Source organism: Megalobrama amblycephala, linkage group LG3 (assembly GCF_018812025.1).
Source record: "Megalobrama amblycephala isolate DHTTF-2021 linkage group LG3, ASM1881202v1, whole genome shotgun sequence".
Classification (NCBI taxonomy): Eukaryota; Metazoa; Chordata; class Actinopteri; order Cypriniformes; family Xenocyprididae; genus Megalobrama; species Megalobrama amblycephala.
The window spans coordinates 46,972,450-46,992,757 of record NC_063046.1 but is presented as its reverse complement, the minus strand read 5'-3'; the positions used below and the strand labels follow the sequence as shown (position 1 = coordinate 46,992,757).

Below are 20,308 nucleotides of genomic sequence, written 5' to 3'. Positions count from 1 at the left end.
TTGGTTGTCGAGCAAAGGAAAAAAAAATAGGATAAAAAGAAAGAGAAATACATTTTACAAATGTACTATTGTTCTTACAGTTTTAAAGTCTAATAATAAGTACTATAATAGCGAAAATATGGTAACCGTCATAAATATTTGTATATCTTAATCTAAAATCTTAAAAAGTAAAAGTTTTTCAAGTTGCATAAACAGCAATTCAATCATCTGCGTTGGAGTCCGCCATGTTGGCTCAGAGCTGCTGTTTAGTTGCGCTTAGAGCTCCCTCTACTGGCAGTCCGCAGAGATCCAAAATGGCGGCAGTGTGGTCCTGATGCTGCTGGATGCTGATGAAGGCATACGCCGTGCAGTGTGTCTCTAAAGCGGGTCTGATCGATTTTTATTGGCTCGGTCTCTGTGGCGCAATGGAATAGCGCGCTGGACTTCTAATCCAGAGGCTCCGGGTTCGAGTCCCGGCAGAGATGCAGTGCAGCTCTCGGATGGAGCATGTTAATAGCTTTTAAAGTGCCTTTTGTGCACATCAACGATTTAAGTGTAATAGCTTAAGGCATATTTGTATCTTTGTGCTTTGACCAAAAGCATGCAGAATAATGTAAGAGAAATGTAAATCCTGAAAATCGAGATGATGTTGAAGAATTCTGCATAGACTGACTGATTAATTGAAAAATTATTCACAATCCAATCACAAACTACATGCATCAACTGTTTTGATTGGTGTGAGTTTATATATAAAATTCTCTTTCTCTTTCACATGTTAACAGAATGGTTACAGTGATTTAAAATGAGTTTAAGTTAAATTGCTTTTTAATATTATGGCCATGATAATATTATATATTACTATTCTAACACTCAATATTTCTTCACTCAATCCCTTCACAATATGCACATTTAATGCCTTTATTTTAATGCCATAACACATTTCTTGTAATGTCATGTCATTCTTTTTATTACAAAGAATTGTAATACATTAAAAGAGCAGGTGTTTCTTTGTTCACAGCCCATTTTGGCTTAACATATTGAGATAAATGAGGTAAATACGACATTTAAATTGAATTATTTAGGCCTATTGAGCTTTTTTTTTTTTAAAATAGCATTGTCCAATTTACATTAAGTAGTTCAAGCACCATAACATATTTACCTACTTTTCTTATCTTATGTATAAAAGAGAAAACGCAATTTACAAATCAGGGTTATGTTATGGCCAAAACAATTCTTTTGCATTGATTCTGGGTAGTGAATAGCCTATATCAGAAGTTTATAATGAGAACATTACCGTACAGTCCGATCTAATATCTCCAGTAATTTGGTCACTAGTCCAAATTTTGTCCACTAGTTCTGATTCTGTCCAGCAGATGGCAGAGCACACAAAGATATGTAGCCTACTTACATTCACAAAACGTTAAGTCTGAAAGTGATCACGATAGAAACCCAGGATTACATAGCCTATTTGACAGTCCAGTGATCTTAATATCCTCGTGCTGCCAAACTGCAAATGCATCCATAGACAAGTTTAAATTAATAACTGCGTTTCTATATTTTCTATATTCACTGACATATTACAGTAGCCTACATCCAGTAAGCTAATGCTGCCAATATTTTGCCCCTCAAAGTCCTTTTCCTTCCAGCAGGGATGAACGTACACTGAAAAATGCGAGTCCAGTCTCTACGATACGATGAAGGAGGTGGTTTATTTCTTCGCACCCGCGGGGTCTATTCTCTTTGTCGCTGTGGAGTTCTGAAGAGGGAGGGCAACTGAACTGGGATGGGTAAAAGGGAAATAGTGATGGAGACTTCGACTCAGTTCCGAGAATCGGTTCTTTCGAACGTTCGTTTCAAAGAACCGATTCTGTTGGTTCAGCGAATAGTTTAAGCTCTTCAAAGTATCAAGGGGGAAATGCTCTTTTTATGGCCTACTTGTGCTACAATTGTGTGGCCTGTGCTACAAAACTTTAAACCTCTGCAGCACCATGTGCAAAAAAAATAAATAAATAAATAACCCAAAGCTACATCCCTGGATAGAGGCGATTTAGTGAGTTATTAAACTGATCAGACAAAAAAACTTAAAAGGTTAGTTCACCCTTTACTGCCAAAGTCACGTGATTTCAATAAACGAGGCTTCGTTACGTCATTACTGTTTCGAAACTTTCCGAAATTTCAATGGTTCACGTGACTTTGGCAGTTTGATACACACTCCGAACCACTGATTCAAAACCAAAGATTCGTAAAGCTTCGAAGCTTTGTGAAGCAGTGTTTTGAGATCGCCCATCACTTGATATTGTTGAATAAAGTCGTTATTTTGTTTTTTGGTGCACAAAAAGTATTCTCGTCACTTCATAACATTAAAGATGAACAACTGTAGTCACACAAACTGTTTTAAATATGTATGTAGTACCTTTCTTGGCATTTTGAAAGTGTTAACTAACCCTTTAAAGGATTAGTTCACTTTCAAATTAAATTTTCCTGATAATTTACTCACCCCCATGTCATCCAAGATGTCCATGTCCTTCTTTCTTCAGTTGAAAATAAATTAAGGTTTTTGATGAAAACATTCCAGGATTTTTCTCCTTATAGTGGACTTCAATGGACCCCAAACGGTTGAAGGTCAAAATTACAGTTTCAGTGCAGCTTCAAAGCGTTCTACACGATCCCAGATGAGAAATAAGGGTCTTATCTATAGAAGCCATCACTCATTTTCTAAAAAAAAAAAAATTAAAATTACACACGTTTTAACCAGAAATGCTCATCTTGAACTAGCTCTCTTCTTTTTCTTCTTCGTCTTCTCTATTTGAATTCCAGCAGTGTAGACGCTGCTAAGTGTATTACTGCCCTCCACAGGTCAAAGTTTGAACTAATTGTATAATATACTTGCACTAGCACATTGTATATGGCAATTTAGTTCAAACTTTGACCTGAGGAGGGCAGTGATACACTTAGCAACGTCTACACTGCCGGAATTCAAATAGAGAAGAAGAGAGCTAGTTCAAGATGAGCATTTTTGGTTAAAACATATCATTTTTTATTTTTATTTTTAAAAAAATGAGTGATGGTTTCTCTAGATAAGACCCTTATTTCTCATCTGGGATCGTGTAGAATGCTTTGAAGCTGCAATGAAACTGTAATTTTGACCTTTAACCATTTGGGGTCCATTGAAGTCCACTATAAGGAGAAAAATCATGGAATGTTTCAAAGACTATAGAATAACACAAGACGTGTCACTCGTATTGTTTTGAATGGGAAAAAGTGTAACGCGCAATATGGCGGAATAAGTCCCGCCTTCTAAATAAGAGCCAATCACTGACTGGTAAAGTCATCACGTCACTGCAGCGGTTCGAAACAGTCAGACGCGTGCCTCGGAAATGAGGCACAGGAGACGCGCATTTAGGTCTGCGCATGCATTAGCTTGATCCAGCATAAAAATACAGTTTTTTTTTTTTTTTTTGTCATGATTCGAGCGTTTGGGAAAAAAAATTATGAGACAGTTGTTGTCAGATTTCATTGGTGATTTCAAATATGAAATTTAATCGAAAGCTTGGCTAACAGCTTTGGAGCTGCATGATGCCCAGGATGCCCGAGAGGCATTTCAAACATGGCCGCCGAGTGAAATGACTTGTCTTAAAGGGACTTTGAATGTTTTCATCAAAAACCTTAATTTCTTTTCGACTGAGGAAAGAAGGACATGGACATCTTGGATGACATGGGGGTGAGAAAATTATCAGGAAATTTTAATTTGAAAGTGAACTAATTCTTTAAGGGTCGAGGCCGGGACAATACCAACATGACGGGTCGAACTAGGCTACACCTGCATTAAAAAACACCTACATAACCAAAGTACGTATAACGGTCTAAAAGTTAAGTGGGGAAAAAAGCAAATGAACGCAACTTTTTACGTGATTTGGAATGATTTTCTGATTCGATATCTAAAGCTGATTCATGAGTCAGCGAGTAATTTGATTCGAAAGCCGTTAGGACAGATTCAGTCCGATTCGTAAACAAACCGGTTAATCAGAATCACTGAAAAGATTCAGTTCAAGAGAACGATTCGTTCATGAATTGGACATCACTGAAAAGAAACAGAAAGGGAGGGAGCAGCTGCTGACACGAGAGAGAGAGAGAGAGAGCGAGAGAGAGAGAGAGAGAGAGAGAGAGATGAACAAGGAATGTGCCACTAATAAGAAACCGGAGCGTCGTTGAGGACGCAAGAGAGGAGGGCAAAAGAGGGAACGGCTGAAGAAAAACGACCAGAAATGCGTTAAAAAGTAGCGAAGGGGGGAGAAAAGGGGCAATACACAGCAAACACGTGAATGGAAGGATTATAATCCACCGTTGGAGGGATTTTGACGCTCCCCATGAGGAGATTTGAACCATGCAGGGACTGCTGCTGCTTCTGAGTTTGGCGTTGAGTTTCCACAGAGGTAAGAGACTCAGCATAATGAACCGCGAGCTGAAAGTTGTATATGAGAGAGAAATAGGAGAACGGGGGGATATGTACTGTGGATCTCATAGCGTTCATATCTGTCCGGTCATAAAGGTGCAACGTGACCTTTGCGTTCCACGCGCAAAGTTACCAGTGATGTCGTTCGATCCCTCAATGACGGGAAACAACTCTGGCAGTGCGGAAGACCGAAGAACGGCGGTCCCTCCCGTCAAACATGCTCTCGTCATGAGAATACAAATTAGACTAGAGGTTTGAAGGGGGGGAAAGGACACGCGCACATGCACACGCATGCAGGGGTTCTCTGACAGACTCCCGCATAAAGAAACGCACCACTTCGTTTGCTTTTCTCGGGGTCATGTAGGTATTTTCAGCACCTGCGCATGTCTGACACTCACAGTCAAGTACGTTTCATCACAGGATTTTCAGTGGACATAGCACGGCCAATTAATGTTTTGCATTGTGCAAATCCAGGTGCGTCTGTATTAATGTATCCAGCGAGTTGCTAGGCGACAGCACAGTGCTCTACCTGTTAGATTACAGCATCTTTTCCCGTGATCGCGCCTATGCGGACACCCTCCCTATTGTCTACTGTCACACACTGTGCATGTGTGCGTATGTGAGGCAGAGAGCAGGTACAGACCACTCCATCATAGGTGAGGGGCGTGTTTTTGTCCCAGGAAGGTAACGAATGATGTAACCCGTTCTCACAAGGTCCAGAATCAAAGCAGAAACATGCATATTCATCGAGAAATACCTTTTGAAAACAGGTTCAGGTGCTTTGAACGTCAGTATGCGACAAGATCTTGGGAGATTTGTCTTCCAGGGATACAGACACGGCTTTGTTCAGCATCACACAATGTTTAAAGCTATTATAAAATGAAGCAGAATACAGAATGACTCACTAGAATGAATGAAAGGTACAGGTAGCAAGAGCACATTAAAGGGATAGTTCACACTCAAATGAAAATGTGGACATTTCCTCATCAACCTCAGTGTTTTGTTTTTTTTCCAAATCTGTTTAACTTTGTTTTGTCTGTGAAAAAGCAAAATGCAGAATTTTAGACATTTGGGCATTTAAAATGAGTAAATGATAACTGAAAGTTAACTGCATTAGTTTTGTTGGAGCAATTGTACAGTAATGCACATGCACTGATGTCACTTGTAATGATTTATTGTGAACGTATAAAGGCATCGGTGCTGAGAAAATGATATACTCGGGTCAGACGCCTCAGCTCATAAAGCAACATGACTTGGCATGTAAATTGGCCCTTCAAATAAACTGTAATGACTTTTAAAAGGTTAGCAGAGACAATTGTGATGACCTCAGAACAATGCAGCCATTGTTCTTCTAATAACTGTTCAATAGTGCTGTATGCAGTGTAGTAATAATATAGGTCAACATTAAGCACACATTGCGAAGCTAGTAACCTGCTCAGGAGACGGCAGTGAGTGTATGTGACTCCATCTGCACACACTGTAACGAATGTTCCTTGTTGTCGTGTTCTGTCCTGATAATGAGTAGAGATAATAACTTTTCCTTTTTTTGTTACCCAAGCAGTGAATTTCCCCCCCTGTGATGTTCATTATGAGTTTGTCAGGCGTTCTTAAACATGTCAGGTGTTGTTTTACTTGTGCATTATAACGATGAGGTCTATAATTTGTACAGTGAAAAGACGTTGTAATGTGAGTTTAAGCATCAGGCGCACTCCATCATAGCAGCCAGGAGTCATTCAGAAGCAATACCTCTAATAAAACCTGCAGTAGTCCCATGAATCACTCTGTGTACTGGCATGTCCTGTAATTTAACCTTTTACAAAGAACTTTGTTTAATCTTACAACATTGCTGGACATTGATAATGTATTTTTATTATGCAGTACAATTTTTTTTTCTAGATTATTACTAATTTTGTCTTTAAAAAAATCCATATGCAGTGCAACACAGCATCATATCAATGAGGTGATCGTGTGCGGTGTCAGCATGATTTCCTGTTGTATCAGTATTTCTTATGGTTAAAGTGCCCCTGTTATGCATTTTCGAATATTATCTGTCATGCACTGTGTAATATACAGTAGCTGTTTGTGAATGTAAAAGGTCTGCAAAATTTTAAAGATAATAATGTTATTGTCTCCAAAAAGAAAGAATTGATTCTGAACTGCTGAAACGAGTCATCAGTAATTCCAGTCTCACTTCATGTTACAACCTACGTAACAATGTAACACATTTGCATAATCCCAGCCTATGGTCTTCATTGGCTGCCAGCAAACAATGTCTACTTTGACCCCTTAATAACTGTAGTTGTAGTTGAGGCCTGGAAGAGTTTGGTTCGTGTTGTCGACATGTCGAGAAGATGCTGTTTTTGCACACGGTTCAAAGGACTGGAATTGATACGGTAAAGCCGACACCATCGTTACTGTTCATATCACTGTGTATCAAGTGGTGAGGAATCCTCCGGAGCTGAAATTGAGATATGGTAATGGGCGTTTCGCTTCCGACACGCGCTGTAAGCGATCGGCCAATCACAACAGATTGAGCTGTCTGACCAATCAGAGCAGAGCAGGCTCTCACAAAGGAGGGGTTTAGAAAGACTGATTCTTCAAACAAACTACTTTCAGACTCTTTGAGAAATTATGTGATTTGCAATGAATATTATTAAAGAAAAATAGTGTTTTTTGACCTTGGATATATGTAAACCTATTTTAGGAGACATCCAACACAAAATTAGGAACTTTTAAAATAGCATAATAGGGGGACTTTTAGACATATAAGTTGATAAATTGCTTTACAATACAATCTAAAGGGTTTTTGTGAAGAAAAAAGAAATATAGCTACTTTTTTCCTTCCACACTTTACCTCTGTGTAATGATAGGCAGAAATAGATATTCAATTCCTGTTCATGGATATCTGTGTTCCTGCTGAGTTCCATATCTAATCAAACTCATCTGAACCAGCTAATTACGGTCTTCAGGTTCACATGTAAATTACAGGCAGGTGTGTGTATAAGCAGGGTTAGAACAGTATTGAGCACACCTGCTCTGTTTGTAATAATAGCTCACAAAGCATTTCATTTACTGTCCCCCGTGTTGTTCCAACCTCATTTGCTGTTTCTTTCCATTGAACACTTAAAGGGTTAGTTCACCCAAAAATGAAATTTCTGTCATTAGGTACTCGCTCTCATGTCATCCCAAACCTGTAAGACCTTCGTTCATCTTCAGAACACAAATTAAGATATTTTTTGATGAAATCAGAGAGTTTCTGAAGCACACATAGACAGCAACGTCATTGCACATTTGAGGTCCAGAAAGGAAGCAAAGACATCATTCAAATAGTCAACGTGACTACAGTTGTTCAACCTTAATATTATGAAGAGACAAGAATACTTTTTGTGTGCAAAAACAAAACAAAAATAACAACTTTATTGAACAATTTGAACTGTTGTCATACGCAGTTGACGTAGTGAATGCAGTGCAGGTTTCCAAGTTTACATCCAAACACCGGCTCAGTATCAGCGATTTTTAAAGGATCTTAATGCAACAAAATCTATCAAGCTCCAAAAACACCATAAAGCAGTTTGTGTGACTTGTGAACTTTTTTTCCTAATTTTAGAGCCTAATTTTATGATAATTTTGTGTAAGAAACCGAAATTGGAGAGTGAAAATTTGGCTCTCACATATTCAACCAGTGTCTCTTTGTGTCAGTGATGTGATGTATTGATTCACCATAATTGTTTCTGAACACGATTTTATAATTACATTTCTTCCGCAGAGTATCGGCGAATAACTTTCAGCCAGTTCCTCATGAGATAATGTAAATAATAAACAAACCCAAAAAATTGTGTGAATCGTTCCAAATCTGTATGACTTTCTTTCTTCTCTCTTTTGGATGAACTAAAATCTAATTGAGGAATTGGTTTGTGGTCTGTATCAGCTTGTTATAGAAGGATATTTATATAGAGCATATGATGAAATAATGGATGTTTCTGTGTTTGGCTATTTTGAGCATCCTGGCATGAGCAATGCATGTACTTTTTATGGTTTTTAAAATTAATAAAAGCAGTTTTTACCTTTGCACCTTTAAAAATGGGCATCAAGACCCCTGCATTCTATGACGTTTGCCGGACTTAAAACCCTGCAACTCCACAATCGACTGCAAGATCACATTCAGATCCGCCTCCATACAGTCAACAACCGATGATAGATAGAACCAAGTCCCCACCCTACTTTTACCCCCAGATAATCTGTTTTTCTTGAATGTGCGTCACATTACAGAGGAAAACATCTGTCACTACTTCTGTTTCATCATGACTTTGAGACCGATTAGTCAATTAATCGTTCAGGAAACCCACCTACTTGTGGATTTAAAAAATATGCAGTTTTAGTATCGTTGTGTCTGGAGGTGAGGTGAGTATGTAAGAAAAGACGACACTGGGGACAGGTGGGTGAAGTTGAGGGACTGAATTGACAAAGATTTGAGTTTTCTTTTTGTTGTTGTTGGGGGGTGGATGGGTGAAGGGGGAACTAGAGGGGGGTGTGCTTTAGGCCAGAGGGAGAGAAAAGCATTATTACTCATGCCCGACTGCTCTCATAGAAGAGGCTGCTCACACCCTCTCTTCTCCAATCTCTCTTTCTCTTGCTTCCAATGAATGTGAGGGGGGAAAAGTTCAAAGGCCCGGCTTAGACGAGGATCTTTGAACCCCCCTCGCCTCTTTTAGGGGCTCCCACATCCCATCTCATTGAAACGATTTTGAACATGCCATGTTTCCCTTCAGATGAACAGCCTTCCATTCATTCGCATTGTGTTTTGTCACTGTTAGCTCAGCTGTTACTTTATGTTTAAAAGAATAGTTTGTCCAAAAATGAAAATTCCTTCATCATGTACTCATGTCATAATCTGAACTTGCATTTATTTCTTCTGTAGAACACTAAAGGAGATATTTTGAAGAATGCACCAGCCATTTCCCCCCCCCCATACAACTACAGTGAATTGCAACTGGAGCTTTCAAGCTTCAAAAACCATAAAATACCATAAACGTGTACATATCTAGTAACTTCTTTTCAATTAATCAGTTCATCTGGTTTACAAAACTCAGCTCACAAATTGGAATGATTCCAATCTCGAGTTCGACTCATGCAATTTCAGTTGGACTAAATCAATAATTTGTCTTTTTAAAATTTCATGTAAACCCTTAGTCTGACTGGAGTCATACGAGTTTTTTTTTTTTTTTGTCGATGTTAGACAAAAGTGTCATGCATTGAAACCTTACAATATATACCATGAAGTCTACTTTTATGATACTTTTACAGTGTTTCTACTTTCTTAATAAAGTTTGAAAGCTCCAGTTCCCACTCTTTGTCACTGTATGGACAAAAAAAACCCCTAACATTCTTCAAAATGTCACCTTTTGAGTTTCACAGAAGAAGTCATACGTGTTTGCAGCGACATGTTGCAAATAATGGCCGAATTTTAATTTTCCGGGGAACTATCCCTTTAAAATTCGCCTTTTGCTCCTGCGTTGCACATCTCTTTCTTTCCAGAAATGGTTTTGTTGAGTGGCCCCTTGTTCTGGCCCTCGCTCTGCTTTTCATTCTTTTGTCGTTCCTCACTCCCTCAGTCTTCTCATTTTTCCCTTCTCCCTCTTTCCATCCCCCAGTTCGTTTTCCCCCTTCCCTCTTTCTAATAAGTTCCAGATGTGTTTCTTACATTCCTGTAGTCAGAGGAGAGGGGGAGGGGTCACGGAATGGGAGAGGGAAACAGGGACAGAAGAAAAAAAGAGAGAGGGAGAGAGAGAGAGAGAGAGATGGAGAAGCACATGAATTAAAAGAGAGCGCATGATGAAGAGGCCACTCTGTACTGTAGACACTGATGAGATTCTCCTCTGTTGTGTGTGTGTGTGTGTGTTTATCTGTGTGTGTGTGGGGAGTTTTTCAGACATCCCCTCCCACCGCTTCCCCTCCCCCACTGTAATGGAATGTGGCTGATGATGATGGTGATGTCATTTCTCGTTCTCTGAAGTTTTCAAATCAGGGAGGGCTGATCTATGAATTCGGCCAATCAGCCGACCTGCAATAAAAGCCGTTCACAGTTGGGGAGACAGCGAGGCGTTCTGCTTCAAAAAGCATTATTACCGGTCACCCGGTGAGGTTGTGGACCAAAATGTAGAGCTGTTAAAAATGCTAGCTGTTCCGGTGCTGACTCAATACAAAGATGCATTGTAAAGTCAATGTGAAACCAAAATAGACCTTTTGACTTTACTAACGTATGTTCCTGGGCTTATTGAGGAGCATTCATTAGTGCAAGTTAACACTTTTTCAGTTAATTCAACAATAAACAATACTTTTTACATACATTTATTAAAATTTAGGTTAATGTTTATTCATTTACTATTGTTGATTGTCAACTCATGTTTGTTCATAATACATTAATAGGCCTATTAACTGAACTTAAAATGTTAGATGTTATTAGTACTCTAAGGCCCGGTTTCACAGACAGGGCTTAGACTAAGCCAGGATTAGGCTTTAGTTCAGTTAGGGTATTTAAGAAACTTTTATAAATGTACTCTAGAAAAAAAACATTACTTGTGTGCATCTTGAGACAAAACAATGGCACTGACATATTTTAAGACATGTCAGTGTAAGTTGCTTTCAGTTGAAACAGCTCAAACATGCATTTTAGTCTAGGACTAGCTTAAGCTTTGTCTGTGAAACCATAATGTATAAATGATATTGTAATCTAGATTATTAAATTCTATAAAAGTGTTGTTCATTGTTAGTCTGATACCTATTGCATTAATGTTAACAAACTGAACCTGAATGTGAAGTGTTAGCATAAACAAAACAAAAAAATCTTTTATCTAACTGTAGTAACTAGCTCCACCTCTGAAACTACTTTTCAACCCCTCTCCTACAACTGCTTGTCTCCGTTCTGGTATGTGACTTCCACTTTTCTCGATCCAATCAATAGAGTGCAGCAGTCAAGCGTGGGGATTTGCTGGTCGAAGTAGCATGCATGCTGAAAGGTAGTGGGTGTGCCGAAAGGTCTTTACAATTGGTTGAAAAATAGTAACCAAGGGACTGTAAAGATAGATAAACTAAAGTCCTGCCTTAATTTTTTGTTGAATATAAAAAAAAATACAAAATCCGGTAAATTTCCAGAAACTTTCCATGGGAAATTAAGCTGTGGAATTTTGGAAATATTCCAAGTCGGAAACTTAACGTGAATTAAAGGGAATTAATTGGAAATTTGGGGAAATTTATACAAACTGTATCATATACAAACATAAATATAAACATTTAAGCAGACATGCATGCAAACTAATACAAATTTTAAAAAATGACATTTTTGACTTTGATTTATTTGTGAGTAGAACTTTAATCGATTCTTTCATTGAACAACAAAAAAGCATGAATGTTGAATAAAATAATATTTCCTGTGATCCCCCCCCCCCACACACACAAAAAGGCCCATTAAAAATGTAAAATGAATTTGCATAAAATCTGCTTGTTTTATCCAAGATTATGCTGCAAAATGTTTTTTTTTCCAACTACATTTAAGTTCCCTGTTATAGGCTAACCCGCAATTTTGCAAATTTCCAGTTTATTCCCATATATTCCTGTTAATTCCTATATATTTCCATTAATTCCCATAGAAAGTTTCCAACTTTGAAAATTCCCGGAATTTTGCAACCCTACCCGTAAATGGATTTAATTATTTATTTTGGAATAACACTGAAGTAAAATGGGTTGTGAACGGCATTTTATGTTGACTTGAAGCTACTGATGAATACATTAAGAGCGTGTAAACATCATTTAGACATTAATGACCCTTGGCTAGTTACTCATCAGCATAGCTCATCTTTAGATCGGCATTGAAGGAGATTCCCACAGTTGAGTGGAGCGCTTGCTTTTTAATGACAAGTGTTTTCCATTCTTTTGCATCAAAGTACGTCAAAGTCATAAAATAAAAGGCATATGATGAAACGGCAACGAATGTCTTCTGAGAGCGAGTTTAACGTCGGTCTGTGCGTGTTTCCTCATATGCGTTCACACACACACAAACCACATCTGGCATTCTCAGCCTCTTGATATTTGTTTGGAAAGCCAAATATTTAGTGCACTGAAAGGATGTCTGTGAGGTATTAGGTAATACTTCAAGCCTCTGCCTATTGAAAGCGGACAGTCCGTCCAAGCATTAGCATAGCACTCTGCTGATGACCCTTGAGGTTGCCATGGTCACTGTATGTAATATTATGTCAATGTTCCCACAGTAGCCATGGCAACAATAGCCCCAACCGCCATTCACGCAAATAAATAATGTTAAAATCAGCTCTATAAATGCTGCAGAAGACAAGACGCGGCAGCCGAGAAAGGAGCGAAATGGGGGAAGAGTAGAAACCTGCGAGAAATAATTTTCCTTCCCTCCTATTTCAAATAGATCGGTTTCTATAGCAACTCTGGGCTGCACAGATAGAGGGACAAAGAACGAGAAGGAGAGGAACGAGGGATGGAGGGGAGAAAAGGATGAGGAGAGAGAGGTGTGAAGAGGAAGATGAGAATGAGAGAGTGACACGGGGAAAGAGGTGTTTCTCCTCGCTGTCAGGAATGGCAAGGGCGAATCTAGAGAAGCAAAGCGGGAAGATGATGAAGGGAAAGCGTCGGATGAGGCTACGGACAAATAGGAGACGACATGAGGAAATGTTGACGATGGAGAGGGACACTAGACCTGTATATAACAAAGCAAAGAGCTCGTACACGGTTAGCTAGTAACTGTAAAAACAGGCTGCCTGGGTGATTTAGGTTGTTCTTGACCATTTTTTGTCATTGCACTTGTTCATGCATTAACTGTTAAATTGTTAGAAAGGAACATTAACTGTTTAAAAAAGCACAAAGAGGACTCCTTAGAAAAACACATATTTACATGCATACACATATATACACATCCATTCTCCTTTGTAATCTCAAAAAACATTTGGTAATTGTTAGGGATGCACCAATAGGATTTTTTTTGGCCGATACGATATTGATTTTAACAAACAATGATTGGCCGATTCCGATATAACTGTTGTCATTAAAATAGATTACTGTTTGGATCATGTTTTAAATTAGCAAAGTTCAAAAACACATGCATTAAGATATACAAGTTAGTTTATTGCTGCATCATCAAATTATCTTCAATGAACATGGATTGGATCCTTCAAAATAAATCAATAAATAATACAGAACAAATATGCATATGAAATAAACAGTAGTTTTCAGGTACAGAAACTGAATAAAGTAATCAAATGTAAGATAATGCCGCATTCACGGTACCGCATTATTACCGTAATCTTGAGATGACAAAACGTGACGTTATATTCTGAGCTGTTCACTGTTTCTATGGCACCACGATCAACGCCTAAATGAATCTAGTGTCTGGTGGTACAGTGGCCACGTGGTACACGTGAGAGCTTTCAGAAAACTCCCAACTTACAAATTTAATTACGAGCTTTACGAGGACGTGAATGCTTTTTACTTGCCAGTATCTCGTAGTTACAGTAATTACGATATGGCATGAATGCACCTTAACACTTTCTCTTTTGGCTTGCCCCCTTTCTTGTCACAGTGTAAATGTAAATATAAGATAACACTTCTGTATAAAAATATTATCCTTATTAAGAGCTTTTCAAATTGCTCATGAGCAATTTTTGTTGTTTGATTAATATTAAACACAGACAGCAGCGCAGCAGGAATATTAGGCTGCTGTCACTTTAAGAGCTACACAGATCCAATATACTGATAGTACACAAGCATTTTACTTCTTAGCTGTTTACATTCACTTAAGCCATAACCGACTGTGTTTACTGTGGGCATTTTGATATCATTTTGTGTGAATTTGTTTGTTCAAGCGCAAGAAGAAACGAAAGAGAACTCGATTCAGTATTTGCACGCTGTCTGAGACGTGTCTTTTCCGGGCATGCGCTGGATGTGTGTCTTCTCACACAGTGAGTACCAAATTGAGTTCTCTTTTGCATCTTCTTGCTCTTGAATACTTAAATTCCCAAGGCTTAAAAACACGTGCAAACGATAAACTTTCGTGACAATGCAGCACTGGCCTGGGGTGCGTTTCCTGAAGCTAACTATGGTAACAAGTTCTGTCGTTACCAATACAATTCAACGGAACTTGCGACTATAGTTGGCTAATGATGCTTTTGGGAAACTCACTCCAGATCGGGACAGTGACAGTTCCGTCAACTGTCCTGAGTGCTGTTCATGCTGGCACCGGGCAGTCCTTAGTGTCAAGCCCTGCGCTGTAATTTCATTTTGGCAAGTACTAATTATTTTAACCAGAGAAAGACGTTGGATTATACATCAGACATTATACAACTCATTGCCTTCATGCAGTTAATTAAAAAGCCATCGGTATCTGTTCATCCCACCTTTTTCATCCTATATTCGATATGCTGATGGTTTCAAATGAATCAAAAATCGGCAGATACATTGGTGCATCTCTAGTAATTGTTTAACTAGATATTTATTTAACTGTTTTAATGTTAAAAAAGCACAAGGAGGCACAAACAAACATATAAGTGAACCACAAACATGCATGCATACACACACATGCACATTCCTGCAAACAAGGAAAAAACTTTTAGGTCGTTTTTTGCATACGTCAGCTGTTGCTATGGTGACGCAACACTATGAGCCAGTGAAAGTGCCCGATTGGTTGGAGAGCAGGGGATGAAAAAAAGCATGGAGAGGGGGTTACGATAGAGGATGCATTAAAATTGGACAGACGTAAGGCTTATGACAGCTTTATGTATACTAATAAATAATATGATGCTAATTTATCAATGACAGCAACACACAGAGCATTTGACGATCCAGCGATGTATGAAATCAGTAATGGAGAATAAAATGATTTGAGCATCGAAAGCATTAGATGTGGCTGTCTGTAAAGGTGTCAAATGCACTTGGAGCCATTGTTTTTTTCTCGTTGCTCCGGCATAGGCACCTTGACCGCAGCAGGTGACGTATTCCTTGTCCAGACATACTCCTTTGTTGTCTGAGAGTGGCTAGCGCATGAAGTCACAGAAGTGTCTGGTCCGTTGCGCTGCATGCGCACAGAGGTGTTTGAACAGCTCTGCTTTTTTGTCTGACATTGTGTCAATGCTGTTTTTACTAGTAGTATCTAGGATTTTTACCTCGAAGGGTCCGTTTTGATTAAAGTATGCCGAGGAAGGTAATGGGGACAGTCTTTTTTTGTCTTCGATTCTCATATGTAATCTCAAAAAACATTGCGTAATTGTTTAAATGGTACAAAAAGAATGAAACACAATGTGATGGGATGTTGAAAATGCTGTTTCCAGATGTTACTGGTGCTTCTGTTTTTGTGTAATAAGTACAAATTAAAACAATTTTTGCCTTTTTTGTACTTTTGTCAGTACAATATCATAAATAATGCTGCAAAAAATTATTTTAGTATTTTTGTCTTTTTTCCCACTACAAATATCTAAACATTCTTTAATTAAGATACAAGCAAAATAATTTAAAATAATAATCAAATTAAGTGAGTTTAAACTTAAAACAAGAACAAATATCTGCCAGTTGGGTAAAGGCAGATAAAGGGAAAACTATTTTAATTATTTTTTTCTCCATTAGCAGATATTTGCTCTTGTTTTAAGCATTAACTCATTTAATTTTAATTTTTTTCAGACATCAAGACTTAATATCTTATATCATTTTGCTTCTTAAGTTGCTCTGTCTTGATTTAGGATTAGATATTTGTATTTAAAAAAAAAAAAAAAAGACGAAAATACTAATCATTAAGAAAATCTTTTCAATATGTAATCTGCAGAGTTCTCTCTGGTTAATGGGAAAGGGGCGGGGCTTATCCGTTTTTATCTCTATTCATGAAGGGGTTTATATTTAAATGACATCATCTCAGTCTTTGTTGCGCATTTGAATATTTTCATCCTATAACGCACGCATCTGAAGGCGTTTCAACGGTTGAAGGATCCGGTTAGTCTTGGAGTGAAAACTGATAATCTTCAGGATTTATGTTTGTTGACAGAAGTGAATTTTCTGGTGTGCTGGGTTTGTGATACGGCGATCCCTTGATGAGAGGCTGTTCTCTCAGGTTGGTCAAGTGGTTCCTGACACGAGTGTGGTGTGTAAGTGTGGTCGAAGTGTGTGTGTGACCACGTCTTTGTGCGGTCAGGATGTTGGCAGTGTGGCACGGACTACTGCTGGTACCCAGGGATCAGTGACTCAAGAAAATCAGGACACTCTAAATTTGTCGCTGCAGCATAACCCACATAATGAAAACTATACAAGCCCTCTCTGACTCTCTCTCTCAGGTCCTCTCTCATTAGTTGTCTTTTACTCCCTCTCCAGCCATGTCTCTCTCTCCATCTCTGTGTTTGTTTTTCTGTCCTCATTTCCCCTGTGTCTTTCTCTCTTCCCTTTTCCCTCTTTCTCTCTTCCCCTTTTCCTCTTTCTCTTCTGTCACCCTTTTTTGTTTGCTTCTGGTTGATTCATAAATATCAAGTTCGTAGTGAGACCTTACAGGAGAGAACGGGTCTAACTGTCACATGAGAAGTTATAGGTCAAGGGTTGTAATGTAGTCAATTCTGGCCTCCAAACTAAAATTACAATATCATATTTTTGCATTAGCTGTTGGGTAAACAAGTGAACACAATCAAACAACACTGACATGCATTCAAACAAGTTAATATGAGATGCCATTCTGAGAAATTTTCTCTGGGTAAAAAGTGTGGCAACTTGCCCCGGTCTCCTTTTATATACAGAGACAAACAAAAATGTCATATTCAGAAGATTTCACGTTACTTTTACATAATGTTTTGAATCATTGTTGAGGTACAGAAATTCAGATTCAAATAGATTTTATTCAATTGTAAAGGAATAGTTTACCCAAAAATTCAGTCATCATTTACTCACCCATATACAAATATAGAAAAAGGTCTGGGTTTTTTTTTTTTTTTTGTCCATACAATGAATGTCAATGGGGTCTAATGTTGTTGTTTTTTTGTTTTTGTTTTTTTGGGTGAAGTATCTTACCCTGCATTATACTGGACACCCTAAACTGCTCAATGCAGAGCTCTACAGTACCAGTGTGTCCTGACTATAAATTTAGATAGGTCAGATTCTGGGTCTTAGCACTACTTTGTGATAAACATTTTATAAGCTTTATATTCTAATCACTGAACACATGCAGACACACTTTTGGCAGAGCTCTAATGTCCTTGCATTATTCAGTCTGAGGGTGGCGCTCTCATGTTAATTGCCAAAAATGAAAATTTGATGTTTATCTGCTTACCCCCAGGGCATCCAAGATGTAGGTGACTTTGTTTCTTCAGTAGAACACAAATGATGATTTTTAACTCCAACCGTTACGGTCTGTCAGCCGTATAATGCGTGTAAATGGGAACTCCATCTAAAAGAGTCAAAAAAACACGCACAGACAAATCCAAATTAAACCCTGCGGCTCGTGATGACACATTGATGTCCTAAGACACAAAATGATCGGTTTGTGCGAGAAACCGAACAGTATTTATTTATATAATTTTTTTTACCTCTAAAACACCACTGCATTCAGCATCCGGTTAGTGAGGTCAAAAAACGTGTTCTGATGACGGAAGTGATATCTCGCGCTTTGCTTCAATGAGTGCGAGACATCACTTCCGTTGTCAGAGCACGTTCAGACCTCACTAACCGGATGTGGAGGGCAGTTGGACATAGTGGTGTTTTAGAGGTAAAAAATAATATATAAATACTGTTCGTTTTCTCACACAAACCAACCATTTTGTGTCTTAGGACATCAATGTGTCATCACGAGCCGCAGGGTTTAATTTGGATTTGTCTGTGCGTGTTTATACACACCAATACACACAGAGCTGAATTGATATTGATAGCGGATTGAAATATCATCTTGGTCAGTCTGAAATCTGCCCCAATGGCTCTCTGCAGTTCCATTTTTCACCACAGATTTGCATTAGAAAACTGGGGGGCGCTGTAGAGCTGAGTAGGGCTCAAGCACCCACTGCCCTGCTTAGTATCATAATACATGCCTGCTCACTTTACAACTTAAAATAGTCTAGAAAATCAGAAAAATATTTGTTGCAGAAACACATTTGCAATTTATTATTGATCCAGTTTATATAAAGGTCTATGTTTTGGATGAATATTTTGGTGATTAACTGCTCCACCTGCCCTTAAAGACGAGCCATTGCTGTACAATACTGTAAGCACACTGTAATTTAATGTATAGCACACCATAATTAATTTTACTGTACAAATGGTACTGGCATAAGTCATTATTGTGTATGAGGTATTAACTACTGTAGTCAAGTTAACAATTTTGCTGTTGAATGAAAGACATTTTGAGCGACATTACACAAGTACAAATTAACCATGAGGAACATCTTTGTCGGTACCTAGAGCACTTGAAAAAAGCTTTGCCAATCTGATCTCCTTTTGAATCTGACAGCTCCCAGGCCCCAGTGGCCTCATGGGATAGCAAAGTATCCTGTGGCTGCACACCTCAGAGTCTCAGCGGATATTGAATCCGCATATTGTTCACCTTCTGTTTCATGAATACTACTCATTTGACATACAGCTTTTTGCATACTGTACACAGGTCTCCCATTTTATGCATGTATTCCATGAACGTATATTTATATGTGCACAAAGCCCTTTATGTGGAGGACGATTGCAGCTGAGTAATCTTCTATAGATAAATGCACTGCTGCTTTACAAGACGGGCAGCCATAGAGCACATTGTCACATTGGGTTGCATGACCTCCCTGTGATGTAATACTGTTAATGGATAGATATGGATTTTAGTGAAGGCCAAATACTGCCCCGTTGTATAATAACATCAACTATAGTAACTTGATGCTGTATTTTCTGTAGAACATGTGATGAAAAACAATGCATGTAGTGGGTGGTTACCACAGAGTGATTATGCAGTTGCTACAGTTTTTCAAGTTTGTGTTTATGCGGTTGCCAGGTGGTTGCTTACTGGCTCATGTCATAAGAGTCCACCCCAAGTCTCTATTATGAAATTCTGGACCCTTGAGATGGCTTGAGTCCCTCTTTCTCTGCATGTTTTTATCATCTTTTGTAAATCGTAAATCTAGTCACTTTTGTGTGTGAAACTTTCATCATTTACTCACCCTTGTGTTGTCTTTTGTGGAAAACAAAAGAAGATATTTTGAAAAATATTTGTGTTTTTATTTGTTGGTACAGTGAAAGTCACCGGTAGCAGTGTTGTTTTGTTGTTTTGGACCCCATTGACTTTCATTAAATGAACAAAAACTGTAGAAATATTCTTCAAAATATCATGATTTGTGTCCAGCACAGTGTTATTTTAGTACTATTTATATACTATTATAGCATCTATTAATATTTTGAATTAGCTTTTAATTTTATATTTTCAGTTTTCGTTTTAATTTTAGGTATATTTTATGTTTTTTAGTCTGATTTTATTTTAATTTTATTCCATTTATATTTAGTTCAAGTTTTTAAGTTTAAGTTATTTATATTTTATTTCAGCTTTATTTCAGTTAACAAAAGTGATTGTTAACCAGTGATTGATAAAAAATGTTATCGTTAACTAAAACAAAACTATTAAACTAAAACTATATTAAAAAATAGTGCAGTCTAATCGATTAATCACGATTAATCACGATTAATCGCATCTAACAAAAAAGTTTGTTAATATATGTGTAAAGGATATAGATAGACAGATAGATAGATAGATAGATAGATGTGATTAATCACTATTTTTTATATAGTTTTAGTTTAATAGTTTTGTTTTAGTTAATGATAACAACACTGGTTCTACGGAAAAAAGAAAGTCGATAACACTTTATTTTAGTG

At 37.9% G+C, this 20,308-nt stretch overlaps 1 protein-coding gene and 1 non-coding gene across 3 annotated transcripts in view; both read left to right on the top strand.

Annotated features, from left to right (window-relative positions):
• Positions 1–390: 390 nt before the first annotated feature.
• Positions 391–464, top strand: trnar-ucu. Its single transcript has one exon. It is a non-coding gene; the product is annotated as a tRNA-Arg (tRNA).
• Positions 465–4,037: 3,573 nt separating this feature from the next.
• kirrel1a (kirre like nephrin family adhesion molecule 1a) overlaps positions 4,038–20,308 on the top strand; it is a 41,772-nt gene continuing 25,501 nt past the window's right edge. The window contains exon 1 of one of the 2 annotated variants that reach the window (XM_048185719.1): positions 4,038–4,412. In XM_048185719.1, coding sequence (XP_048041676.1) covers positions 4,364–4,412 — 49 coding nt within the window. In that variant the 5' untranslated portion in view covers positions 4,038–4,363. The remainder of the gene's footprint in view (positions 4,413–20,308) is intronic. The other variant, XM_048185720.1, reaches the window with a different exon arrangement.